Here is a 27980-nt window from a genome sequence, read left to right on the forward strand (position 1 = left end):
ATGTGCACCCGATGTTCCAACCGCGGGGTTTTGTGCACTGAGCATGCGCGTTGCGGACCGATCGGGACGGGCGATTGTGGAGCAGGAGGGAGAGCGCGGGGGCCATGAGCACATGCGCGGGACTCAGAGTCAACAGAGCGCTTTTTGGAGCGCCAGGGCTTGTGGGTATTACAGCCGCCATTACTGCTGATCCTTTCAACCAACCTGTGCAGCAGCTGGGGCCTGAAAATCAGCTTCACTGCCCCTAGGGTCGGAAAGGGGAAAATTAAACAACAGTTTGCTTCTGATCCTTTTCTGAACTCAATTTACAGGGTTATAGAAGTGGATCAGTTACAGGCGGGAAGCTCAGACCAAACATCACGTCAAGATCTGACAGAGTCGCTCGATTCATCAGGACCTGAATATCATCGGCCTTTGCACATGGAAGGAGAAAGCAGTGATCGCAGCGATGACAAACCGCACACGTGTTCAGTGTGTGGACGCGGATTCAGCCGATTGCCTGACCTGGCGAGACACGTGCACCGTCACACCGGGGAGAAACCGGGTAAAGGTGGGGATGGCGGGAAGGGATTCAGTTCCCCGTCTGCAATAGAGGTTCAACAGCGCAGTCGCACCAGGGACAGTCCGTTCACCTGCTCCATGTGTGGAAAGGAATTTGTTTGTTCATCCCACCTGCAAACACACCAGCGAGTTCACACTGATGAGAGACCATTTCAGTGTTCTGACTGTGGGAAGAGCTTTAAAAGCCCTCAGGATCTGAAGCAACACCAGCTTGTTCACACTGACGAGAGACCATTTCAGTGTTCTGACTGTGGGAAGAGCTTTAAAAGACCCGGGCGTCTGAAGGGACACCAGCGAGCTCACACTGATGAGAGACCATTTCAGTGTCCTGACTGTGGGAAGAGCTTTAAAAGCGCCCAGTATCTGAAGGAACACCAGCTTGTTCACACTGCTGAGAGACCATTTCTGTGTCCTGACTGTGGGAAGAGCTTTAAAAGCGCCAGGGATCTGAAGCAACACCAGCTTGTTCACACTGACGAGAGACCATTTCAGTGTTCTGATTGTGGGAAGAGCTTTAAAAGCCCCGGGGAACTGAAGCAACACCAGCGAGCTCACACAGATGAGAGACCATTTCAATGTTCTGACTGTGGGAAGAGCTTTAAAAGCCCCCAGTATCTGAAGCAACACCAGCGAGCTCACACTGATGAGAGGCCGTTTAAATGTTCTGACTGTGGGAAGAGCTTTAAAAGCCCTGGGGAGCTGAAGGGACACCGGCGAGTTCACACTAACGAGAGACCCTTTAAATGTTCTGAGTGTGGGAAGAGCTTTAAAATCCCCCGGGAGCTCAAGCAACACCAGCACCTCCACACTGGGGAGAAGCCGTTCACCTGCTCCGTGTGTGGGAAGGGATTCACTCAGTCATCCCACCTGATGGCACATCAGCGAGTTCACACTGACGAGAGACCCTTTAAATGTTCTGACTGTGGGAAGAGCTTTAAAAGCGCCAGGCATCTGAAGGAACACCAGCTTGTTCACACTGATGAGAGACCATTTCAGTGCCCTAACTGTGGGAAGAGCTTTAAAAGCCCCCAGGATCTGAAGGAACACCAGCTTGTTCACACTGATGAGAGACCATTTCAGTGTTCTGACTGTGGGAAGAGCTTTAAAAGCCCCAGGGAACTGAAGGGACACCAGCTTATTCACACTGATGAGAGACCATTTCAGTGTCCTGACTGTGGGAAGAGCTTTAAAAGCCCCCAGTATCTGAAGCAACACCAGCGAGCTCACACTGATGAGAGACCCTTGAAATGTTCTGACTGTGGGAAGAGCTTTAAAAGCTCTAAGAACCTTAAGAGACACCAGCGTCTTCACACTGATCATAGAATCTAACAGCACAGAAGGAGGTGATTCGGCCCATCGTGTCTGTGCCGGCTCTTTGAAAGAGCTGTCCAATTTAGTCCCAAACCCCAGCTTTATCCCCAGAACTCTGCAAACTAGTCCTCTTCAAGTACATGTCCAATTACCGTTTGAAAGTTCCTGTGGAACCTGATTCCAGCATCCTTTCAGATGGTGCGTTCCACATCTTAACAACCCTCTGTGTGAAAACAATTCTCCTCATTTCCCTCTAGTTCTTTTAGCAACTATTTTAAATCTGTGACCTTTGGTTACCGACCCACTTGCCAGAGTGAACAGTTTCTCCCTACTTGCTCAATCAAAACCCCTCATCATTTTGAACACCTCTATTAGGTCTCCTCTTAACCTTTTCTGCTCTAAGGGGAACAATCTCAGCTTCTCCAATCTCTCCACATAACTGAAGTCCCTCATCCATGGTACCATCCTGGTCAACCTCCTCTGCACCCTCTCCAAGGCCTTGACATCCTTCCTAAAGTGTGGTGCCCAGAACTGTACACAAGACTCCAGCTGAGGCCAAAACCCTGCAGCTGTACAAAACCCTGGTTAGACCACACCTGGAGTACTGTGAGCAGTTCTGGGCACCACACCTTAGGAAGGATATATTGGCCTTGGAGGGAGTGCAGCGTAGGTTTACCAGAATGATACCCGGACTCCAAGGGTTAAGTTACGGGGAGAGATTACACAAATTAGGGTTGTATTCCCTGGAATTTAGAAGGTTAAGGTGTGATCTGATCGAAGTTTTCAGGATATTAAGGGGAACAGATAGGGTAGATAGAGAGAAACTATTTCCGCTGGTTGGGAATTCTAGGACTGGGGACATAGTCTAAAAATTAGAGCCAGACCTTTCAGGAGTGAAATTAGGAAACACTTCTACACACAAAGGGTGGTAGAAGTTTGGAACTCTCTTCCGCAAATGGCAATTGATGCGAGATCAATTGTTAATTTTAAATCTGAGATTGATAGGTTTTTGTTACCCAAAGGTATTAAGGGATTTGGGCCAAAGGCGGGTGTATGGAGTTAGGTCACAGATCAGCCATGATCTCATTGAATGGCGGAACAGGCTCGAGGGGCTGAATGGCCTCCTCCTGTTCCTATGTTCCTCACTAGTGATTTGTAAAGGTTTAGTGTAACTTCCTTGTTTTTGTATTCAATGGCCCTATTTACAAAGCCAAGTATCCCATACGCTTTCTGAACCGCCTCAACAACTTGCGGTGGCACTTTCAAAGATTTGTGAATATGGACCCCCAGGTCCCTCTGCTCTTGCACCCTCTCAAAATAGTCCCATTTAGATTATACGGCCTCTCCCTGTTGTTTCTCCCAAAGTGCATCACTTCACACTTATCCTCATTTAATTTCATCTGCCTTGTGTCTGCTCATTTCACAGTCTGTCTCTGTCCTCCTGAAGTCTGCTACTACTATGCTCACTATTTACTACGTTGCCAAGTTTTGTATCATCCGTAAACTTTGAAATTTTACACCTATACCCAAGTCCAGGTCATTTATATATAACAAGAAAAGCAATGGTCCTAATCCCGACCCCTGGGGGAACCCACTGCATACTTCCCTCCAGTCAGAAAAACATCCCTCAGCACTGCTCACTGCCTCCTCTCCCTTAGCCAATTATATACCCAAATTACCAACAGCCCTTTAATTCCCTGTGCTTCTATTCCCCGAGTAAGTCTCTTATGTGGTACTTTATCAGATGCCTTTTGAAAGTCCATATATACAACATCTACTGCACTACCTTCGTCAACCCTCTGTTACTTCATCAAAGAACTCAATCAGGTTAGTCAGACACGATTTACCTTTAACAAATCCATACTGGCTGCCCCTTATTAACCCATGCTTTTCCAAATGGGAATTAATTTTGTCCTTGACAATGGTCTCTAGTCGTTCACCCACCACTGACATTAGACTGATTGGCCTATAGTTACCAGGTTTATCCCTCTCCCCTTTTTTAAACAGGGTGTAACATTTGCAATCCTCCAGTCCTCTGGCACCACTCCCATATATCTGAGGGAGATTGAAAGATTGTGGTCAGAACTTCTGCTATCTCCACCCTAGCTTCCCTCAGCAACCTAGGATGCATCGCATCTGGACCGGGTGACTTGTTAACTTTGAGTGATGACAACCTATTGAGCACCTCCTTTCTATCCATTTTTATTCTATCCAATTTCTCTACTCCCCCCTCCTCTACTGCGACATTAACTTCATCCTCTTCTTTTGTGAAGACAGGTGCTAAGTACTCATTCAGTACCTCAGCCACGCCCTCTGCCGCCGTATGATGAGCCCTTATTTGGTCCCTAATTGGCCCCACCATTCCTTTAACCTTTTACTTTTACTACCCTTAGAGGATGAGACCGGGAAACTAGTGGTGGGGAACATGGAGATGGCAAAGAAGCTGAACAAATATTTTGTATCAGTCATTACAGTAGAGGACACTAAAAATATCCCAACACTGGACAAACAGGTGGCAATGGGGGGGGGGAGGAGCTAAACACGATTAAAATCACTATGAAATGGTTCTCGGTAAAATAATGGGACTTAAGGCGGATAAATCCCCCGGACCTGATGGCCTACATCCTAGGGTCTTGAGAGAAGTGGCGGTAGGGATTGTGGATGCATTGGTGATTATTTTCCAAAACTCCCTGGACTCAGGAAAGGTCCCGGCAGATTGGAAAACTGCTAATGTAACACCCTTATTTAAGAAGGGAAGTAGACAAAAAGCTGGAAACTATAGACCAGTTAGCCTAACATCTGTGGTTGGCAAAATGTTGGAGTCCATTATTAAGGAAACAGTAACAGAGCATTTGGATAAACATAATTTAATAGGACAGAGTCAGCATGGTTTTATGAAGGGGAAGTCATGTTTGACAAATTTGCTCGAATTCTTTGAAGACGTAATATACAGGGTGGATAAAGGGGAACCAGTGGATGTAGTGTATTTGGACTTCCAAAAGGCATTTGACAAGGTTCCACACAAAAGATTACTGATCAAGATAAGAAATCACGGGATTGGGGGTAATATACTGGCATGGGTGGAAGATTGGCTATTTAACAGAAAACAAAGAGTTGGGATAAATGGTTCATTCTCGGGCTGGCAATCAGTAACTAGTGGTGTTCCGCAGGGGTCAGTGCTGGGACCCCAACTCTTTACAATCTATATTAACGATTTGGAGGAAGGGACTGAGTGCAACATATCCAAGTTTGCCGACGATACAAAGATGGGAGGGAAAGCAGTGAGTGAGGAGGACATAAAAACCTGCAAAAGGACATAGACAGGCTAAGTGAGTGGGCAGAGATTTGGCAGATGAAATATAATATTGGAAAGTGTGCGATTATGCATTTTGGCAGAAAAAATCAAAGAGCAAGTTATTATCTAAATGGAGAGAAACTGCAAAGTGCTACAGTACAAAGGGACCTGGGGGTCCTGGTGCATGAAACACAAAAAGTTAGTATGCAGGTGCAGCATGTGATCAGGAAGGCCAATGGAATCTTGGCTTTTATTGCAAGGGGGATGGAGTATAAAAACAGGGAAGTCTTGCTGCAGTTATACAGGGTACTGGTGAGGCCACACCTGGAATACTGCGTGCAGTTTTGGTTTCCATATTTAAGAAAAGATATACTTGCTCTCGAGGCGGTTCAGAGAAGGTTCACTCGGTTGATTCCGGAGATGAGGGGGTTGACATATGAGGAAAGGTTGAGTAGGTTGGACCTCTACTCATTGGAATTCAGAAGAATGAGAGGTGATCTTATCGAAACATATAAGATTGCGAGGGGGCTTGATCGGGTGGATGCGGTGAGGATGTTTCCACTGATGGGTGAGACTAGAACTCGGGGGCATAATCTTAGAATAAGGGGCTGCCCTTTCAAAACTGAGATGAGGAGACACTTCTTCACTCAGAGGGTAGTAAATCTATGGAATTTGCTACCCCAGAGAGCTGTGGAAGCTGCAACATTAAATAAATTTAAATCGGAGATAGACAGTTTCCTAGCAGATAAGGAAATTAGGGGTTACGGGGAGCGGGCAGGGAAGTGGACGTGAGTCTAGATTCGGATCAGCCATGATCCTATTGAATGGCGGAGCAGGCCCGAGGGGCCGTATGGCCTACTCCTGCTCCTACTTCTTATGTTCTTATGTTCATACGTTTATAAAAGATTTTTGGGTTCCCTTTTACATTACCCACTAATCTTCTCTTGTATTCTCTCTCTTGTGACTCAGTGGGTAGCACACTCGCCTCTGGGTCAGAACGTTGTGGGTTCTAGTCCCACTCCAGGGACTTGTGCACATAAAGCTAGGCTGACACTGCAGTGCAGTGCTGAGGGAGTGCTGCACTGTTGGAGGTGCCGTCTTTCTGATGAGACTTTAAACTGAGGCCCCGTCTGCTCTCTCAGGTGGATGTGAAAGATCCCATGGCACTATTTCAAAGAGTAGGGGAGTTATCCCCGGTGTCCTGGCCAATATTTATCCCTCAACCAACATAACAAAAACATTGCTGTTTGTGGGAGCTTGCTGAGCGCAAATTGGCTGCCGTGTTTCCCACATTACAACTGTGACTTTGAGATGTTCGGTGGTCGTGAAAGGCGCTATATAAATGCAAGTCTTTCTTTCATATATCCTTTTTCAATTTCCCCCCACTCTCTGTATTCTCCTGGTTTTTGACTGTATACTGTACCTGACATTTGTCGTAAACCTCCTTTTTCTGTTTTATTCTAACCTCTACATCCTTTGTCATCGGGAGCTCGAGCTTTGGACGCCCCATCTTTCCTCCTAATGGGAATATGCTTGGTTTGTACCCGGTGTCAAATTTTGTTTTATAATGTGAAGCGCGTTGGGACATTTTACTACATTAAAGACGTTATATGAATACAAGTTGTTGTTATTGTCTGAAACTAACAAATTCTCCAGAGGAAAAATAACAGTATTTTTACTCCCAAATATTAAATATTTTGTTCCACGAAGTTTATCTGCTTTTATTCATGAATTTAAAAAGTCTCTATTAAAATCTGAGCCAGTGTGTTGTGAGACAAAGAGCCTTGTGTCCAATAAGGGGAATAAAGGCCCACAGCCTCCCCTGGCCCCGGGCCCTGAAGAAGGGACTGGAGAAACTCGCTGCCCTGCGGATCAGACAATCAGCCGGCGCTAGTCCCGCCCCTCGGGCTCCCTGATTGGTTGGAGGACCCGCCGCCGGCTCGTTCCTCCAGCCCTGCCCCGCTCTTCCGATTGGTCCGAGCTCCCATCAATCACCCGGGCAGTGTGAGCTGAGCATGCGCGGACCTTGGCAGCAGCCGCTGACACATCAGGTGAGAGAGCTCAGGGAGCGGGTTCATGAACCCCGGGGGGACGCGGGCTGCTCACACCCCGAGCTCAGGGAGCGGGTTCATGAACCCCGGGGAGACGCGGGCTGCTCACACCCCGAGCTCAGGTAGCGGGTTCATGAACCCCGGGGGAAGCTGCGAGATTCTCAGCAGCTCAGCTCTGCTCGGTGCTGTGTGAACGGGCTGCTCCACACCCCGGCTGCTCACAGGGAATGCTAGTACGGAGGGCCCAGTGCAGAAGGCCCAAGGTGGAAGACCCAGAGGCGAGTGTCCTAGGCGGGAGGCCCAGCACGGAGGACCCCAGTCGGGGGGCCTAGGGTGGAGCGGCTGGTCGACAGAAGCAGAGTCGGGAGATGCTGTGGGTGAGCATGTTGTACAGTTTCTAAAGTTGAAGAATGGTTTCCAGCCCGAATGAGTTCCAGCGGCCCCATCTGTGCTCCATCTGGTGGCAGCTGTGAGGCTTTTTCTCAGTGACGGGGGCCGGTTTGTGCGCCGCCATTTTGGTGGAGGAAAGACAGACTGTTCCTATCTATAGTATGGTGCTTGAGCGGCCATAAGATGGGAAAAGAGAATGGGATAAAAGTGAAAAAGGAGAAAAGGAAAATAAAAGGAAGATAAAAGGCAAAACAAAGTAATATCGGCAAGGAATAATGAGTGTCTTGATGGCTGGGTCCAGTGAGTGATAACAGCAAGAGGAAGGAAATTTGAGTAGTCGTTTTCTTCTTTTCCGGGATTTGAGAAAGTGGTCGGCTTCTTTTCTGTGGGAAGGTTGAAGACTGTGGACAAGGATCATGACATTATATGGTTGGATAACATCAAGTGAAGACGAGGAGTTATTAGAGGGCCAATAGGACTGGTGTAGAACTGGTATTTACTTGTTTTGTTGAAGAAGTTTCGGGTTTCTGGTTAAAAGTAGTTTACTTGAAGTTTTAATTGATTTCTCATATGGTTACGGGACTTTGTATATTGTGGTGTTATTTAGTGTTAAAGCCTTCCTCAATGTACGGACAAACGAACACTCTAGTGAATGCACAATGCGGACACAAATAATACGCACGGACACACGCATACACAATGGAACTTACGTTCGACCGGATGAAGGGCCCTCGCTCACTAGGATGAAAGCTGGCATCCTATTGGGTGAGCGTGAGGCCTGCCTGGACGGATGAACGAACGCTCGCACGCAGGTAGACAAATGACATGCACGCAGACATGCACAATGGAATTTACACTTGAGCGAACGAATGGAGGAATGAATGACCGAATGATTGAGCGATGCCGGTAGGACTGGTGTATACGGGTTCTTTCTTTTCTTGGTTTATTAAATAGTGGCAGTTTGTACTGCAAACATTATTGATTTACCTGTAAAAATGTATTGTATTTATATTGTTGACCATGAAGCTGTTTTTGAGGCTTAAAAAAAACCCCGGGGGGACGCGGGCTTCACACACACCGAGTGCGGCCCCAGGCCCGATTATAAGAGCAGTGAACATTATCCGCCTCCACCCGCAGGTTCCTGTTTCGCTCCGACCCGAATCTCAACAAAGCGCCAAACTCCGGGACAGACAGGCAGTGAGTCAGGGAGCGTCTGTAAATGGAGGAGAAATGGTGACTGGTCAGGGAGCATCTGTAAATGGAGGAGAAATGGTGACTGGTCAGGGAGCGTCTGTAAATGGAGGAGAAATGGTGACTGATCAGGGAACGTCTGTAAATGGAGGAGTATTGGTGACTGGTCAGGGAGCGTCTGTAAATGGAGGAGAAATGGGGACTGGTCAGGGAGCATCTGTAAATGGAGGAGAAATTACTCAGTATTTTGGGGGCTGGTTTGTGTATCCATAATTTTAATGAGACTCTTTTCTATGTCCCAGCTCCTGTAAATACTGGCTGGAAAGGGGCCGGACTCTCAGGAGGCTCCACACCGCTGGCTGCTCATGTGTCAGTGATCTCCCATCAGATTAATGTGCTTCTGCTGTGTGTGTGTTTAATAAAGTTCCCGAAGCACTTCACGAAAGGTGGGCCTTTGTTACAAGAGGATTTGAGTATGTAATATATCCAAGTTTTTTAAATGGTGAGAGATTGGGAAATGTTGGTGTTAAGAGGGACCTGGGTGTCCTTGTACACGAATCACTGAAAGTTAACATGCAGGTACAGAAAGCAATTAGGAAAGCAAATGGTATGTTGGCCTTTATTACACGAGGATTTGACCATAAAAGTAAAGACATCTTTTACTGGGGCCCTGGTGAGACCACACCTGGAGTATTGTGTACAGTTTTGGTCTCCTTATCTAATGAAGGATATACTTGCCATGAGGGAGTGCAACAAAGGTTCACCAGACTGGTTCCTGGGATGGTGGGGATTGTCCTATGAGGAGAGATTGAGTAGAATGGGCCTATATTCTCTAGAGTTTAGAAGAATGAGAGGTGATCTCATTGAAACACAAAAAAATCTTACAGGGCTTGACAGGGTAGATGCAGAGAGGATGTTTCCCCTGGCTGGGGAGTCTAGAACCAGGGGTCACAGTCTCAGAATAAGGGGTCGGCCATTTAAGACTGAGATGAGGAGAAATGGCCCACTCCTGCTCCTATTTCTTATCAGTAAGTGTAGAACTGAACCCAGCCAGAGTCCGCACCTTCAGGGGAGGAGAGAGAGAGAGGAACCAGTGAGTGTAGAACTGAACCCAGCCAGAGTCAGCACCTTCAGGGGAGGAGAGGGTGGGGAAACCAGTGAATGTAGAACTGAACCCAGCCAGAGGCAGCACCTTCAACGGAGGAGAGGGAGGGGAACCAGTGAGTGTAGAACTGAACCCAGCCAGAGTCAGCACCTTCAGGGGAGGGAGAGAGGAAAACCAGCGAGTGTAGAACTGAACCCAGCCAGAGTCAGCACCTTCAGGGGAGGAGAGAGAGGGGAACCAGTGAGTGTAGAACTGAACCCAGCCAGAGTCAGCACCTTCAGCGGAGGAGAGGGAGGGGATCCAGTGAGTGTAGAACTGAGCTCAGCCAGAGTCAGCACCTTCAGGGGAGGAGAGAGAGAGAGGAACCAGTGAGTGTAGAACTGAACCCAGCCAGAGTCAGCACCTTCAGGGGAGGAGAGAGAGGGGAACCAGTGAGTGTAGAACTGAACCCAGCCAGAGTCAGCACCTTCAACGGAGGAGAGGGAGGGGAACCAGTGAGTATAGAACTGAACCCAGCCAGAGTCAGCACCTTCAACGGAGGAGAGAGAGGGGAACCAGTGAGTGTAGAACTGAACCCAGCCAGAGTCAGCACCTTCAGGGGAGGAGAGGGAGGGGAACCAGTGAGTGTAGAACTGAACCCAGCCAGAGTCAGCACCTTCAGGGGAGGAGAGGGAGGGGAACCAGTGAGTGTAGAACTGAACCCAGCCAGAGTCAGCACCTACAGTTGTCTGTTCCGATTTTCTATTCTTGCTTTGCAGTGATGACTTTTGTAAACTCCTTTTACAGGCTGTGAGAAGGGCAGCATTTACACACCGCAAACTCAAACCCGAATACCATCGGCCTTTGAATGTGGAAGGAGAAATGTTTGTCTATTATGTCTGTGGTAAAAGATTTCAAACATCAGTGTGACTGGAAAAGCACCGAGACACACACACCCGAGTGAGAGTGTTCCAGTGCACTGACTGTGGAAAGAGCTTTAATCAGTTACACAGCCTGAAAAAACATCGCACCATTCACAGCGGGGAGAAACCGGACATGTGTTCTGTGTGTGGATGAGGCTTCAACTGATCGTCCAACCTGGAGAGACACAAGGACACCCGCACCATGGAGAAACCGTGGAAATGTGGGGACTGTGGGAAGGGATTCAATTACCCGTCCCAACTGGAAACTCATCAGCGCAGTCACACCGAGGAGAGACCATTCAGTTGCTCTCACTGCCTGAAGACTTTCAAAAAGTCATCAAACCTGCTGAAACACCAGCAAATTCACACTGGGGAGAGGCCGTTCACCTGCTCATTGTGTGGGAAGGGCTTTTCTCAGTCCAACCACCTGCTGACACACTAGCGAGTTCACAGTAACGAGAGACTGTTCAGGTGCTCTCACTGTGCAAAGACATTTCCCCACTCATCCAACCTACTGAAACACCAGCGAGTTCACACTGGGGAGAGATTGTTCACTTGCTCCGTATGTGGGAAGAGGTTCACTCGTTCATCCAACCTGCTGGCACACCAGCGAGCTCACACCAGGGAGAGGCCGTTCACCTGCTCTGTGTGTGGGAAAGGATTTTCTCATTCTTCCCACCTACAGGCACACCAGTGAGCTCACACTGAGGAGAAGCCATTCACCTGCTCTGTGTGTGGGATGAGATTCATTCAGTCATCCAACTTCCGGACACACCAACTTGTTCACACTAATAAGAGACCTTTTAAATGTTCTGAGTGTGAGAAGAGCTTTAAAAGTACAAAGGATCTGCTGAAACACCAGCGAATTCACACTGGGGAGAGGCCGTTCACCTGCCCCGAGTGTGCAAAGGAATTCACTAATTTATCAAACCTGTGGACACACCAGTGAGTTCACACTGGGGAGAGGCCGTTCACCTGCTCTGAGTGTGGGAAGGGATTCACTCAGTTGTCCAACCTGCAGACACACCAGCGAGTTCACAAGTGACTGCGGGGGTTGGATTCTGCTGTTATTGCTGCTGTTAATCACATCGAGGACTGAACCATGTTCATTCTGACAGTTGGGTTTTGTTTCAGCTGATGTTAGTAACCCCTATAACTGGGCTGGAGTTTAATCTGTATCAATGTCAAATAAATGAGCTTTGTTTCTCACACACGCAGTGTGTCGGGTCCTTGATATCTCGACAATAAGACGAGCTGATTGAGGATTTGTTACAAACTGAGTGGAATCCATCTGAGAACTGAGTTCCCACAATTTGTTAAAAGATAGATCTACAAGATGTCCAAGTCTGACAGGACAGAAAATTCTATTATATCACAGGGTCCACTTCAACTCTCCAGGGCAGTGAGCCCCTGTAACATTGGATTTTAACCTATGGGAAATATTCTGATAATCTGTTATTGTCACGGGGCAAAGCAACCTTGTTACTTTAACATCAGTTTAATCAAACTCAATGGACAATCCAATCTCCAAAGGGAAACGTCTCCTTAAAGCTGATGGTGTCGGCAGTTCTGCAGCTCATTCCTCAGTGTGAGCGTGTCAGAATGAAAAGCTTTAACAACAGCCGATGTTTCACAAAGGGAGACCTCACCAGACCAAAGGCCATTGGTGGAGTTTAATGGGCTGTTTGTGTCACTGGGCTACAGGAGGCCATTTTTAACTGAAGGAAAACTGGTCACAGCAAACAGAGAATTTAACAGACTGTCCCTGGTCCACTTGAACCCCCACCTTCTCTCTCTCTCACTATTTATGGGCACTGCTGCAGTAATTGCTCCTCTGACCATTCCTCTCTTGTCCCTCCTACACCCCTAATACATGGCCCGACACAATCTCCCTCCCCCTACATCCTCACTGTGCTGGAATCCACACCAGTCTCCCTATCTGCTCCCTGTTCTCTCCCTGGATCCGAAAACTACTGAACTCACTCTTCCCCTCCTGAAGTCTACAGGCTCTAAAACTGAAGCTTGGTGTCCATCAGTCCCGACTCCTTGATTTACCTCCCCTTCTCTCCTCCTCTTTCCCCCTTGGTTGTGTTCCACACTCTGGGCCTTGGGCCTTCCCCGGGGATTCTCAGTATGAACAGGTGGGATGTGTTTGGAGACAGGGTGTCCCGGCTCTCCACCTTTAAAGGGACAAGGAGACGACCAGCTGGGCTGAATGGCCCTGCTTTATGGCATCACTGCAGTACCTAGCAACCAACCTCCCTAAGCCCTGCTCATTATGGGCTGGGTTTAGCTCAGTGCTGTTACAGGAAGGGAAACAGGAGCAGGATTCGCCCCGTGTGGAGCCCAGGATTAATGGGGAGAGGTACAGGATCAAATTATACCTTATTGAGTGAGAAATGTCATTGTCCCGGCTCCCTGTCCCTCGGTATCTGTGTCCGGTGAAGAAGCTGATTGGTTTACTCTGTATCTGACCTGTGCTGTACCCGACTGGAGAGTGTTTGATGCTGACACTAGGGGCTCAGCTCCACGAGCACAACATTTAACCCCAAGATGATCTGATAAACCCATCAGCTTCTCCCCTGGACACAGGTCCTGAGGGACAGGGAGTGTCTCTTATATTTTGGTTGGTGTTGTTGATCAAGTTTAAAGACCTCGCTCACACCTCCTCTCACCCTGCTTTGTTCTAATGAGAAGTGACCCAGTTTCTCTCGTCTCTCCTCCTGGGAAAGAGAAGTTTGCCTCAGTTAGAAACTCAAACAGGTGCTTCACTGCAGACAGGTAATCATGAGGAAACATTTCTTTACCCAGCAAGTTATTATGATCTGAAATGCACTGCCTGAAAGGGTGGAGGAAGCAGATTCAAGAGTAACTTTCAAAAGAGAATTGGATAAATATTTGAAGGGAAAACATTTACCAGGATATGGGGAAAGAGCAAGGGAGTGGGACTAATTGGATAGCTCTCCCAAAGAGCTGGCACAAGCATGATGGGCTGAATGGCTGCCTTTTGTGCTGTATCATTCTATGATTCTCTGATAACTAAAGCCTCTCATCTGTGGTATAACCTCAGTGAATTTATTCTGCAGCCTCTCTGTGGCCCTGACATCCTTCCTAGTGTAAGATGCCCAAAACTTATTCTAACTGCAGCCGAACCAATGATTTTGTTTTCTACGCCCCATTTATAAAAAACCTCGGGTAACATTTTTAAGCCACTTTATAAACTTGTCCTCCAACTTTTAAAGATTTGTGTATCTGATCTTCCTGTAGATTTTAGAGATATTAACATAACATGGTTAAAATACATTGAGATCAAATGTCTGATATAATGTGTATTTTGGGAAAGAGAAGTTTAGTCTGAGTTAGAAACTCAAACAGGCGTTTCACTGCAGACAGGTCGCCATGGCAACACTGATAAGAAATTCCATTCACTGAATCGACTGGTTGGAATCTGTAACCAGATCGGGGAAAGAACAGGTTTTGTCTGTTATTAACCACAATATAAGCTTAGAATCAGAGAATGGTTATAGCACAGAAAGAGGCCATTCAGCCCATTGAGCCCATGCCGGCTCTCTGCAAGAGCACTTCAGCTAGTCCCACTCCCCCTCCCTTTCCCCGTAGCCCTGCAAATGTTTTTCTTTCAGGTACTTATCCAATTCCCTTTTGAAAGCCGTGATTGAATCTGCCTCCACCACCCTTTCAGGCAGTGCATTCCAGATCCTAACCACTCGCTGCTTTAGAAAATTTTCCTCATGTCGCCTTTGGTTCTTTTGGCAATCACCTTAAATCTGTGTCCTCTGGTTCTCGACCCTTCCGCCAATGGGAACAGTTTCACTCTCTCTACTCTGTCCAGACCCCTCATGATTTTGAACACCTCTATCAAATCTCCTCTTAACCTTCTCTGCTCTAAGGAGAACCACCCCAGCTTCTCCAGTCTATCCATGTAACTGAAGGCCTTCATCCCTGGAACCATTCTTGTAAATCTTTTCTGCACCCCCTCTAAGGCCTTCACATCCTTCCTAAAGTGCGGTGCCCAGAATTGGACACAATACTCCAGTTGAGGCCGGAACAGTGTTTTATGAAGGTTCATCATAACTTCCTTGCTTTTGTACTCTGTGCCTTCCTTGCTTTTGTTGCCTCTTGTTGCTGGCTCCAGGCACTGGAGCGGTTCCTGTGTGTTCAGTTCTCAGCTGCAGTCAGTACCTGGGCCGGGCTCAACACTTTACCCAGCACATCTCTGTCCACGTTGTCATACTTGACACGGAGGGCCTGCACAGGCTTCTCGTCCACCTCGGTCAGGACGAGAGGTCCCGACCACTTGTACAAGTCTACGGGCATGTTGCGGCCACACTGCGGACAGCCCGGGCTTAGGCTGCGCGAGCTGGAGCCGCGTGAGCTACACTGGAGAAGGTTGAGATTCCAGAAATAGTGGGGAACCGAGGGGCTAATGAGAGTGAGGAACTTAAAGTAATTCATATCAGTCGAGAAAAAATACTTGAGGAACTAACGGGACTAAAAGCCGACAAATCCCCTGGACCTGACGGCCTGCATCCTAGGGTTCTAAAAGAGGTGGCTGCAGAGATAGTGGATGCATTGGTTGTGATCTTCCAAAATTCACTAGATTCTGGAAAGTTCCTCGTGGATTGGAAGGTCGCAAATGTAACCCCGCTATTCAAGAAAGGAGGGAGAGAGAAAACAGGGATCTACAGGCCAGTTAGCCTGACATCAGTCCTCGGGAAAATGCTGGAATCCATTATTAAGGAAGTGGAACAGGGCGCTTAGAAAATGATAATATGATTAGGCAGAGTCAGCATGGTTTTATAAAAGGGAAATTGTGTTTGTCAAATTTATTAGAGTTTTTTGAGGATGTAACTAGCAGGGTAGATAAAGGAGAACCAGTGGATGTAGTTGGATTTCCAAAAGGCATTCGGTAAGGTACCACATAAAGGGTTGTTACGCATGGGGTTGGGGCTAATGTATTATCATGGAGAGAGGATTAGTTAATGGACAGAAAACTGAGAGTAGGGAGAAATGGGTCATTTTCCTGTTGGCAGGCTGTAACTAGTGGGGTGCCGCAAGGATCAGTGTTGGGGCCTCAGCTATTTACAATCTATATTAATGACCTAGATGAAGGGACTGAGTGTAATGTATCCAAGTTTGCTGATGATACAAAGCTAGGTGGGACAGTAAGCTGTGAGGAGAACACACAGAGTCTGCAAAGGGAGATAGATAGACTAGTGAGTGGGCAGTAAGGTGGCAGATGGAGTGTAATGTGGGGAAATGTGAGGTTATTCACTTTGGTAGGAAGAATAGGAAAACAGAATATTGTTAAGGTGAGAAACTATTAAATGTTGGACCTGAAACGTTAACTCTGTTTCTCTCTCCACAGATGTTGCCTGGCCTGCTGAGTTTTTCCAGCGTTTTCTGTTGTTATTTCAGATTCCCTGCATCCGCAGTATTTTGCTATTGTATTAAATGTTGGTGTTTAGAGAGATTTAGGTGTCCTCGTACAAGAAACTCAGAGAGTGTAGCCAGTTCCTGCAGCAAGAACGCATTCAACTCAAATGATACCAACATTAAAGGGTCACAAACGGCTGGTCTGTAAAGGCAGTTTTGTGAAATTGACCAATCATAAGAAACTGACCAAACTTCGTATCCCAGCATCACCCGAGGAACCAGCGAGACTTTTAAAGGGAATGTGTAATACACGCTCTGGATTAAACAGCATAAGAACCACAGACACGACTCCTTTTACTTCATGAATATGCTAATCAAGGAAGTGGCTGGAACAATCGAACCACACAATGGCCTGTGTTTGTGTAAATTCAACTGACTGTCCTGTCCAGCGAAACTCCTCGCTCCAGCTGTTATCCAGACTTACAATTGGCTCCACCGAGTCTGGAACATCTTTTGGAAATGTTAATTTCAGGATTGTTGCTGGATTGAAACCCATTCACTAACCTTTAGTGTGGAAGCAAGTCATCCTCGGTTCCGAGGGGCTGCCTAAGAAGAAGAACCTTTCAAACTGATGATAAGCAAGGAAGTGTCGAATCAAGACATTTCTTTGTGTGATAATGGTTGAACATCCAACAGGATGAAGACATTTCCTTTTTTTATTGTATGGTTTGAAATCGAACAGAATGGCAGAAAAACGAGATTAAGATGGTACAATCAAAAGAGGAAGGGTTTGTGTCAATCTATTGTCACGGGCTTTGATCTTTTGTATTATAAAAGGGTGTTTAGAAAGGGAACAGGGCAACTTGTGAGGAAAACTGCGGAGGGTTTGATCACCCGTACAGATGGAAACAGACTCCCGCACTTGATCGCCGGGGTGAGTGGTGTTTGAAATTAAATAGTTAAAGGAAACGGTGTATGTTGGTATTGTTTGGAGTTATAAGGGAATAGTGCATTGATGTTTGTATGTTATTGGTAGTACAATAAATAGTTAAAGACAGACTGAGTTGTACTGAGTTTGTGAGCCTTGACCATTTTACTCCACCCGGAAGGGGTTCAAGTCGGATTCTGGAATTATAAGACGGGAGGTGCGGGTTCACCTACCTACAAGATTTAGCATGCAGATACAGCAAGCAATTAGAAAGGCAAATGGCATGTTGGCCTTTATTGCAAGGGAGTTTGAATACAAGAGTAAGGACATCTTACTCCAATTGTACAGGGCCTTGGTGAGACCACACCTGGAGTACTGTGCACAGTTTTGGTCTCCTTATCTAAGGAAGGATATACTTGCCTTGGAGGCGGTGCAACGAAGGTTCACTGGATTGATTCCTGGGATGAGAGGGCTGTCCTATGATGAGAGATTGTGTAGATTGCGCCTATACTCTCTGGAGTTTAGAAGAATGAGAGGTGATCTCATTGAAACATGTAAGATTCTGAGGGGGATTGACAGGGTAGATGCTGAGAGGTTGTTTCCCCTGGCTGGAGAGTCTAGAACTAGGGGCCATAGTCTCAGGGTAAGGGGTCGGCCATTTAGGACTGAGATGAGGAGCAATTTCTTCACTCAGAGGGTTGTGAATCGTTGGAATTCTCTGCCCCAGAGGGCTGTGAATGCTGAGTCTGTGTATATTCAAGGCTGAGATTGAAAGATTTTTGGACTCTAGGGAAAGCAAGGGATATGGAGATAAGGTGGGAAAGTGGAGTTGAGGGCGAAGGTCAGCCATGACCTTATTGAATGGTGGAGCAGGCTCAAGGGGCTGAATGGCCCACTCCTGCTCCTAATTCTTATGTTAATGTTCTTATACTCCCTACATCTGATAGGCTCTGTGCTGCTTACCCACAATCCTGAGTTGTTTTCCCACAGTTCCGCCCTCCCACTATAAATAAGGGCATCGCTGCCAGTCAGTAATAAGAGGTGGTGCTGGGCGGAGGGCAGTGTCAGACCCACCTCCCTTATCCTGTAACAGACCAGGGTTCCTGGGGACAGACCCATCTCCCTTATCCTGTAACAGACCAGGGTTCCTGGGGACAGACCCCACAGACCCATCTCCCTTACCCTGTAACAGACCAGGGTTCCTGGGGACAGACCCCACAGACCCATCTCCCTTACCCTGTAACAGACCAGGGTTCCTGGGGACAGACCCCACAGACCCATCTCCCTTACCCTGTAACAGACCAGGGTTCCTGGGGACAGACCCCACAGACCCATCTCCCTTACCCTGTAACAGACCAGGGTTCCTGGGGACAGACCCCACAGACCCACCTCCCTTACCCTGTAACAGACCAGGGTTCCTGGGGACAGACCCCACAGACCCATCTCCCTTACCCTGTAACAGACCAGGGTTCCTGGGGACAGACCCCACAGACCCACCTCCCTTATCCTGTAACAGACCAGGGTTCCTGGGGACAGACCCCACAGACCCACCTCCCTTATCCTGTAACAGACCAGGGTTCCTGGGGACAGACCCCACAGACCCACCTCCCTTATCTTGTAACAGACCAGGGTTCCTGGGGACAGGCCCCACAGACCCATCTCCCTTATCCTGTAACAGACCAGGGTTCCTGGGGACAGGCCCCACAGACCCACCTCCCCTCTCAATGGTGATTCAAAGATATTGTGTAAACCTTCACCTGTATGGGCCTGATACAGGCCAGGTGTGTGGAAGAAACCGAGGGGAAACATCGAGAAAAACTGAGAGGAAACATCGAGAAAGACAGAGGAAACATCGAGAGAGAGAGAGGGGAAACATCGAGAGAGACCAAGATGGAAACATCGAGAAAGACTGAGGGGGCACTTTATTTATTTAATTTTATTAATTTATTAATTAATTAATTAAATTTATTTAATTATAAGTTGTGAGTTCCTCACGATGCTCTCCCAGTGCGGCCACCCTGTAACCAGAGATTATTCTAGAAGCCTGGGTAGAAATATCAATGTAATTACTGTAGAAATTACTTTTTTTACATTATTGCTTGTTCATTTTATGTGCTGTCTTTTTATGTCTTTTATTTATTTTATGTCTGCTTTATTTATATTTAAAGTATGTATGCGTGTATATGTCGGTATGTGTTTTTTTGTGATGGCGCCGATGAAGATGGCTGCCGTCCTTGCGAGCTCCGTGTGTACCAGGCAGCGAAGTGTTCTTGCTGCTTGGTGCTCTCGGCTCGTCACGAAAAAAGCATTTCACTGACTAGATTACACTTCTTGTATTTAGTTATGTGACCAATAAAATTGAAATTGAATTGAAATTGATTCGACGATCCCCACCCAATCAGACAGGCTCTGTCTGAAGGAGACTCTCAGATAAAGTGCGATCTTTTTTTGTATGATAGTAGCAAAGCAAATCCAATGTCAATATGTAAGTCAGATATCCAGGCCAAAGCTTCCTGTGTAACAGTGTGGGTATCTTGTCGGCTGCCTGTGAATTTCCTCTGAGGGCAGTGCTCAATGATGGGCTCCAGGGTCTGATCAGGAGCTCCACAGTCACATGATGGGGAGGCTTTAATCTTCCATCTATGGAGAAGGTGGCAGCATCTACCATGACCGTTTCTGAGGTGGTTGATGGTTGTCCACTGTTTGCGAGGAAGGTTTGATCCGATGACTATTAAACACTCCCCAGGCTGCAGGTTCTGTGGCAGATCCCAGCCCTTGCCTTCTCTGTTTGTTCTCAGAAGTCTTTGTCCCGAGTTGAGAGTCTCTCTGGAGATGGTGCTGGAGTCGATGGGGTTTGAAACATTCACTCAGTGGGTCTCCTCGCTGTGCTCTCACCCTCCACCTTTAATGATCACCAATGGGATTGGGTCTGTCCTTTTTGAACCATTCAGGGTTCTGGGCAGGGGGCCCATTGCCCCCCTGGTGTTTCCATTGACTGTTGAACCCTTAGCTGTGAGTCTGTGCACTTCCCCAGATACCTGAGGGATTCGAGTGGTGGGAGAACACAAGGAGTCTCTTTATACAGAGGGTGTCCTTCTTTCACCTGATTGGTCTTCAAGGGGTGGAGGAGGTGAACCTGGGGCGGGGGGCTGATGCTGATCTGGACTTGTGTGGAGGGAGTGAGATATCGGGGCTGAAACTCCACTCCTGGTCCATCGCTGCCGCTGGTACATTTCGCCCGGTGAATACGGCGGACTCCCCGGGTTTACACTCTCCCCTCATTTAAACATAGATGGTGCAGTGTGGGAGGTGAGGGAGGAGTCTGCTCATTCCCGGGGGCAGATCAGACAAAGTGCTTTGAGTGGTGGGTCCAGCAGTGAAACTGAAACCAAACCAAAGGGAACAAATAAAGATCCAATCCAAGGGAACAAGCAACGGGACAATGGGAAGAAACCACAACCGGCCCAAAAGTGGGATAATCTCCCCAAAAGGTCAGTGCGGACAGTTAGAAACTCCTCCTGGTGACTGTGTGTCTGCAGGACTCGACTTCACTCCAGTGTTTAAAGGCACAGAGCGCTGGCCTCACACCCAGGGGGCAATGTGTGGGAATTCCAGGGGCAGCGAGGACATGCCCGGAAATACCCCGGAGCAGTGAAAGCCCACTGGGCCCCAGGACAAGCTCATCGGAAAACCCAGGACAAGGGCAAATTCAAAACACAGTTTGCAGGCGTGATGCTCTATTCACACATCGAAGGTGAGAGAGATGCTGTGGGTCACACACTAAGCCCAGTAGCTGAAAGTGATTAACAGGCTGGGTTTTGTGTTTAGTGATCCCGGGCATGTTACCAATACCTTCCCTGGATACCAAGGGTAGGAGAGGCACTCTGGAATGTATGGAGAGCTGGGACTTGTCCATGAGAGTAACTGAAGGTCTGAGAACTGAAATAATCTAGAGTTAGAAAGGTGAAAAGGCCAAAAAATGGAGCAGTCAGTAACAGGACATCAATTAGTCTCCTGTTATCTTGGAGAAATCAAATACTCGACACACTGTGTATTTGAAACAAAGCTGATTTATTCGACAGATAATCAGAATATTAAACTCCATCCCAGTTATTGGGGTTATTAACATCAGCAGAAACAAACCCCAAATGTCAGAATGAACATGGTTCAGTCCTGGATGTGATTAACAGCAGCAAAAACAGCAGAATCCAACCCCCGCAGTCACTTGTGAACTTGCTGGTGTCTCAGCAGGCTGGATGACTGAGGGAACCCCCTTCCCACACACGGAGCAGGTGAACGGCCTCTCCCCGGTGTGAACTTGCTGGTGTTTCAGCAGATGCTTGCTGCTTTTAAAGCTCTGCTCACAATCAGAACATTTAAATGGTCTCTCACCAGTGTGAACAAGTTGATGTACAGCGAGGGTGGATGACTGAGTGAATCCCTTCTCACACACGGAGCAGGTGAATGGCCTCTCCCCGGTGTGAGTGCGTTGGTGTTGCATCAAGATGTTTTCTGCTTTTAAATCTCTTCTCACAGTCAGAACATTTAAATGGTCTCTTATTAGAGTGAACAAGTTGGTGTTCAGTGAGGCTGGAGGAGTTAGTGAATCCCTTCCCACACAAGGAGCAGGTAAACAGCCTCTCCCCAGTGTGAACGCACTGGTGTTTAATCAGTTCCTCAGAGCTCTTAAAGCAGTTCCCACAGCAAGAACATTTAAACAGACTCTCGTCAGTGTGAACTCGCTGGTGTTTCGGCAGGTTAGGCAATTGAGTGAATTCATTCCCACACATGGAGCTATTAAACTGTGTGGCAACTGTGTGAACACCTTGGTGTCTGAGCATGTTGCATAACAGACTGAATCCCTTCCCACACACGGAGCAGGTGAACGGTCTCTCCCCAGTGTGACTGTGTCGATGGGTTTCCAGCTAGGATGGGTAATTGAATCCCTTCCCACAGCCCCCACATTTACAGTCCTCACGTTTCTCCATGGTGTGGGTGTCCTTGTGTCTCTCCAGGTTGGATGATCAGTTGAAGCCTCGTCCACACACAGAAGAAGTGTACGGTTTCTCCCCGCTGTGAACGGTGCGATGTTTCTTCAGGCTGTGTAACTGGTTAAAGCTCTTTCCACAGTCAGTGCACTGGAACACTCTCACTCGGGTGTGTGTGTCTCGGTGCTTTTCCAGTCACACTGATGTTTGAAATCTTTTCCCACAGACAGAACAGACAAACATTTCTCCTTCCATATTCAAAGGCCGATGATATTCAGGCCCTGGTGAATTGAGTGACTTTGTCAGATATCTGTGTTGTTTGGTTTGAGTTGATGTTTGATGTGATGTTTGGTTTGAGTTTCCCATCTGTAAATCCTCCCCTTCTAATACCCTGTAAAAGGAGTTTACAAAAGTCATCACTGTAAGTACAGGATAGAAATTCAGAACAGACAATTCTAGTTCCTATGGAACATACTTTCCTCTCTTGTTCCCCCAAACATGTGGTCCAATCAAACTAAAATAAGCCAAAATAAGCAACAAAATTCACTCCAAAAGCAAAGGGACCCTTCCCAACTAAACCAGAATGTTGTTGCCAGTGTCTGAGAGACACTCTGTACCCTGAGGTGCCCAACGGTCGGGGAAGGTATCCAGTGAACCAGTGGACACCACCTGCTCCCTCTCCAGGACCAACCGGGCAGGGACAAGACCGCAGGAGAGAGGCAGGCAGCCAGAGTGACCCCCCATGGGCCCCGCCCATCCTGGGCCTACAAATTGCTGTTTTCGTCAGGCCCAAGAGCAGGGCCAGGAGAAGATCCTCTGACTTACCCACCCCCCTCCGCACCAAGCGGGCAAAGATTAGGAGCGTGGGGCTAAAGTGTAACCAAGAGTTGAGGAGCAGCCCCTTCAGGCAACTATACAGGGGCTGCAACTACTCACATTGAATATATACTCGGCCCATGGACTCCTCTAGGCCGCAATCATCACATGCGGCCTGAGAGTGGGTGAAGGTGATTAAAAACCTATTGTCCAGGATGCTCCATCTCCCGAGCACTGGGACCCAGTTGGGAACAGAGACCCTGAAGCCCCGCGCACTCTGTGGTCCTGGCCAAGATGGCCGCGCATGCGCCGTGATCCCGCCCTGTCTAAGATGACGACCAGTGACCCCGCTTACCCGGGTGGTCGGGCCTGTCACCGCGGGACAAACACGGGGCCTGTGGGCTGTTATTCGGGGCCTGAGGCCTACACCGGGTGTTTATGAAGCTTCCCAGCCCACCCGCGGCTCCAATTCCTCCCCAAGCCCACAATCTCCTACCGCCTCCCGGAACCAACAGCACGGTGGCATAGTGGTTAGCACTGTTGCCTCACAGCGCCAGGGACCCGGGTTCGAATCCGGCCTCGGGTGACTGTCTGTGTGGAGTTTGCACATTCTCCCCGTGTTTGCGTGGGTTTCCTCCGGGTGCTCCGGTTTCCTCCCACAGTCCAAAGATGTGCGGGTTAGGTTGATTGGCTCTGATAAATTGACCCTTAGTGTTAGGGGGATTAAATACGTGGGGTTACGGGGATAGGGTGGGATATGTGTTGGTGTAGGGGTTACGGGGATCGGGTGGGATATGTGTCGGTGCAGGCTCGATGGGCCGAAATGGCCTCTATCTGCACTGTGGGGTTTCTGTGATTCTGTGATTCCGCTTCAGACCAGCGCCACCACTGGCACTGCACATGCTCAGAGCACGGCCCGGTCCCGCGCCTGCGCACTGGGCTCCTGTGGTCAGTGATTGGACACATTCTGCCGCGCGGGGAATTTTTACTCTTATTTAACCCAGTGGTACTGAGGCCAATTATAGACCCTGAGCTGTCTTGGCTGAGATCAACAAACAGCACAGATCAAGGATTAAATGTGGGACCTTCCCAGTCACTTGTGCAGAGTGTTTTAAAATTTGGGGGAGGGTCAGAACAGAATATTTTGAAAGGAATGTTACTCCACCTTTAAAGGAAACCTTCATTAAACTGCAAAAATCTGAAGTCTTTCAAAATTGAACAAGCAAAAAGTAGTGAGACATTTTAGAAAGGCTCAAGTCATTAAAATAGACAGGTTTACAATCACTGCACGAGTACAGGAGGGTGCGACTGTTAACAGGAGCTCTGTCAGTGAAGTGCTCCGACACTCCAAGATAAACCAGACTGTCCCTTTAACTATAAATATACAAAGTAAAGGGGTCACGGTCCATTTAAATATCTGCCCCATTCCCCCAGGCAGTGGGAGGAGGAACAGCGCGCAGTCTCTTTATAACCTGACCCAGCAGGCCACATGAGGAAATCCACCCTATGTGGGGCAGGGCCTTGGGAACCAGCTCTATGGGGGGATCACCTACACAGACACCAAATCCAGGGACCACTTACACAGAGACACCAAATCCAGGGACCACTTACACTGAGACACCAAATCCAGGGACCACTTACACTGAGACACCAAATCCAGGGACCACTTACACTGAGACACCAAATCCAGGGATCACTTACACTGAGACACCAAATCCAGGGACCACTTACACTGAGACACCAAATCCAGGGACCACTTACACTGAGACACCAAATCCAGGGACCACTTACACTGAGACACCAAGTCCAGGGACCACTTACACTGAGACACCAAATCCAGGGACCACTTACACTGAGACACCAAATCCAGGGACCACTTACACTGAGACACCAAATCCAGGGACCACTTACACTGAGACACCAAATCCAGGGACCACTTACACTGAGACACCAAATCCAGGGACCACTTACACTGAGACACCAAATGAAAAAGGACACATTCAGTGACATTGGCATCATCAATAATTATTTCTATCCCTAATCCTAACCCGTAAGCATAACCACTCACCTCTAATCCTAACTACTAATCCCTATTCCTGACCCTAACCACTAACCCGTAACCACAACCAGTAACTCCTAAGTGTAACACCTGCCCTGAACCCCAAGACCCCAACCACTAACCCTAAATCGTTCAGTGTCAATGGTCATTGTGATGTCACCGGTGATGCAGGTTGGTCGTGTTGTCAATAGTCATTGTGATGTCACCGGTGATGCAGCTTGGCCGCGTTGCCAATAGTCATTGTGATGTCACCGATGATGCAGGTCGGCCGTGTTGTCAATAGTCATTGTGATGTCACTGGTGATGCAGGTCGGCCGTGTTGTCAATAGTGTAAGATTATCATGGATTAGTTGGCTTTTAGAATACTTGCTTTACTATCTTATAATCTTCAGTATCTTATAATCATCAGTAATGGATTTATAATCGTGTGTAGGAATTAAATATAAAAGTCTGTAATCATCAACTGTACGCAATGGTAACCTGAATTGGCATGGATAGAAGATTGGCTAGCTAACAGGAAACAGCGAGTAGGCATAAATGGGTCATTTTCTGATTGGCAAGATGTAACGAGTGGTGTGCCACAAGGATCAGTGCTGGGGCCTCAACTTTTTACAATTTATATAAATGACTTGGATGAAGGGACCGAAGGTATGGCTGCTGAATTTGCTGATGACACAAGGATAGGTAGGAAAGTAAATTGTGAAGAAGACATAACGCGTCTACAAAGGGATATAGATAGGTTAAGTGAGTGGGCAAAGATCTGGCAAATGGAGTACAATGTGGGAAAATGTGAAGTTGTCCATTTTGGCAGGAAGAATAAAAAAGAAACATATTATCTAAATGGTGAGAGATTGCACAGCTCTGAGATGCAGAGGGATCTGGGTGTTCTAGTGCATGAATCGCAAAAGGTTAGTATGCAGGTACAGCAAGTAATTAGGAAATCTAATGGAATGTTATCATTTATTGCGAGGGGAATTGAATACAAAAATAGGGAGGTTGTGCTTCAGTTGTACAGGACATTGGTGAGACCACATCTGGAGTACTGTGTACAGTATTGGTCTCCTTATTTAAGGAAGGATGTAAATGCGTTGGAAGCAGTTCAGAGAAGGTTTACTAGACTAATACCTGGAATGGGTGGGTTGTCTTATGAGGAAAGGTTGGACAGGCTAGGGTTGTATCTGCTGGAGTTTAGAAGAGTAAGAGGTGACTTGATTGAAACATATAAGATCCTGAGGGGTCTGGACAGGGTGGATGTGGAGAGGATGTTTCCTCTTGTGGGAGAATCTAGAACTAGGGGTCACTGTTTAAAAATAAGGGGTCGCCCATTTAAGACAGAGATGAGGAGACATTTTTTCTCACAGAGGGTCGTGAGTCTTTGGAACTCTCTTCCTCAGAGGGCGGTGGAAGCAGAGCCTTTGAATATTTTTAAGGCAGAGGTAGATAGATTCTTGGTAAGCAAGGGGGTGAAAAGTTATTGGGGGTAGGCAGGAATGTGGAGTAATTGGATCAGCCATGATCTTATTGAATGGAGGAGTAGGCTCGAAGGGCCGAGTGGCCTACTCCTACTCCTAATTTGTATGACATGTTGAATTATGTATAACATGTAACCCTTTTTCTTATACTTAAAAGTCTGTGAGTAAGCTGTAACCAGACAACCTGGGGTGAGGAAGAGATTGCCGTGGTCGAATAGACTGCAGTTAGCCTGGGAACCAAGGTGAGCTGCAGTTACCACTGTGTGGAATGTTATAACATCCGCAGTGAATTAAAAACAAAGGCCAAGTTCAAGGGCCGTATCACAACCAATGAGACATGTTCCTTTCGTATTGTCATAACTACCCCAGATATGAGTCTTGGGCCTAGAAATTCAGTTGCGTTCGCCAGCCGTTAACGCCATAAGAGGGGTAGATTTCCAGCGCTAGGCACTTAGCGCCCGGGCGCAGGCCGATCTGCGCCTACGCCCAACTTCAGTTGACATTTAGCACCGGCGCAAAGTGTTTGCGCCCGCTCAGCTGCGCGCGCAGCTTATGACGTCATTTCGTCGTGCAACGCTGTTTGTGCGCCCCAAACCGGAAATTCAGTGGCGCCCGCCCAATGTGGGCGTGGCGCTGTTAAGAACTGTGAAGTGGAACGCAGCAGAGGCCCTGCGGGCCTCGGGGAGCGCTAATTAAAGGGCACTTACACTGAACTATAAAGGCCAGCCATTTTGCTGCAATGACTTTAGTGCTTTGGATTTCTGGACAGAGACCAAGGAACAGACCTTACTGATTTGGGACAACATAGGAAAGGTATTTTTGGCTTCTGGCCAGAGCTTTGAAATTTGACTCATTGTGATTTCACTGTTTGCAAGTTTATTATGGGGGCTGCATGGGGTTCCAACCCTCAGTTCCAGCATTATGTGCGAAGGGCTCGCAGACGCTGTGTGAGAGGGCCAGCCATGCCTAGACGCAGAGGGGCCATCAGGCGTCGGCAACGTAGGCCTTACCCACTCAGGGAATACCGGCAGCAGGTGTCCTATCTCACCATGACTGCCGCGCATTGTGTTAAGAGGCTGCGCTTCAGAAGGGAGGTGGTTGCAGAGATCTGCCAGCTGCTTCACAGAGATCTGCGTCCACAGCTGATGTGCAGGACGTCTCTGTCGGTGGAAGTGAAGGTCACGGTGGCTCTGAACTTTTATGCAAGCGGCTCCATCCAAGCCGCTGCTGGGGACATAGCGAACATCTCCCAGTTCGCCGTGCATCGCTGCATCCGGCAGGTCACCGATGCCCTTTTCGCAAGGAGACACCAATTCATCTCCTTCCCCATGACCCTAGAGAGGCAGGAGCAGCGTGCAGTCGGATTTGCCAGGATCGCCAACTTCCCCATGGTGCAGGGCGCCATTGACTGCACACATGTGGCTATGCGGGCACCTATCGACAATGCCGAGGATTACCGCAACCGGAAGGGCTACCATTCCCTCAATGTACAGCTGGTGTGTGACCACAGGCAGCGC

The 27980-nt window shown here is 47.9% G+C and overlaps 1 protein-coding gene, 1 long non-coding RNA gene and 2 pseudogenes across 2 annotated transcripts; 3 read left to right on the plus strand and 1 right to left on the minus strand.

Annotated features, from left to right (window-relative positions):
- Positions 1 to 22482, minus strand: part of LOC147119447 (uncharacterized) — a 32108-nt pseudogene extending 9626 nt beyond the window's left edge.
- LOC147119448 (uncharacterized) lies at positions 421 to 2375 on the plus strand. The gene has a single exon (XM_085983648.1). The coding sequence runs from the start codon at positions 421 to 423 to the stop codon at positions 1888 to 1890; it is 1470 nt and encodes a 489-aa protein (XP_085839774.1). The 3' UTR covers positions 1891 to 2375.
- On the plus strand, positions 7192 to 17259 carry LOC147119449 (uncharacterized). The gene is made up of 3 exons (XR_015078033.1): positions 7192 to 7595; positions 9102 to 9245; positions 16193 to 17259. It is a non-coding gene; the product is annotated as an uncharacterized LOC147119449 (long non-coding RNA).
- On the plus strand, positions 10982 to 11961 carry LOC147119450 (uncharacterized; annotated as a pseudogene).
- Positions 22483 to 27980: the final 5498 nt, after the last annotated feature.

Source organism: Somniosus microcephalus, chromosome 4 (assembly GCF_052327205.1).
Source record: "Somniosus microcephalus isolate GS21.2 chromosome 4, FLI_Smic_1.0, whole genome shotgun sequence".
NCBI lineage: Eukaryota > Metazoa > Chordata > Chondrichthyes > Squaliformes > Somniosidae > Somniosus > Somniosus microcephalus.

Excerpts from the sequence above, each read along its gene's own strand:
- LOC147119448 (XM_085983648.1), top strand. The coding sequence starts at position 421 with ATGGAAGGAGAAAGCAGTGATCGCAGCGATGACAAACCGCACACGTGT.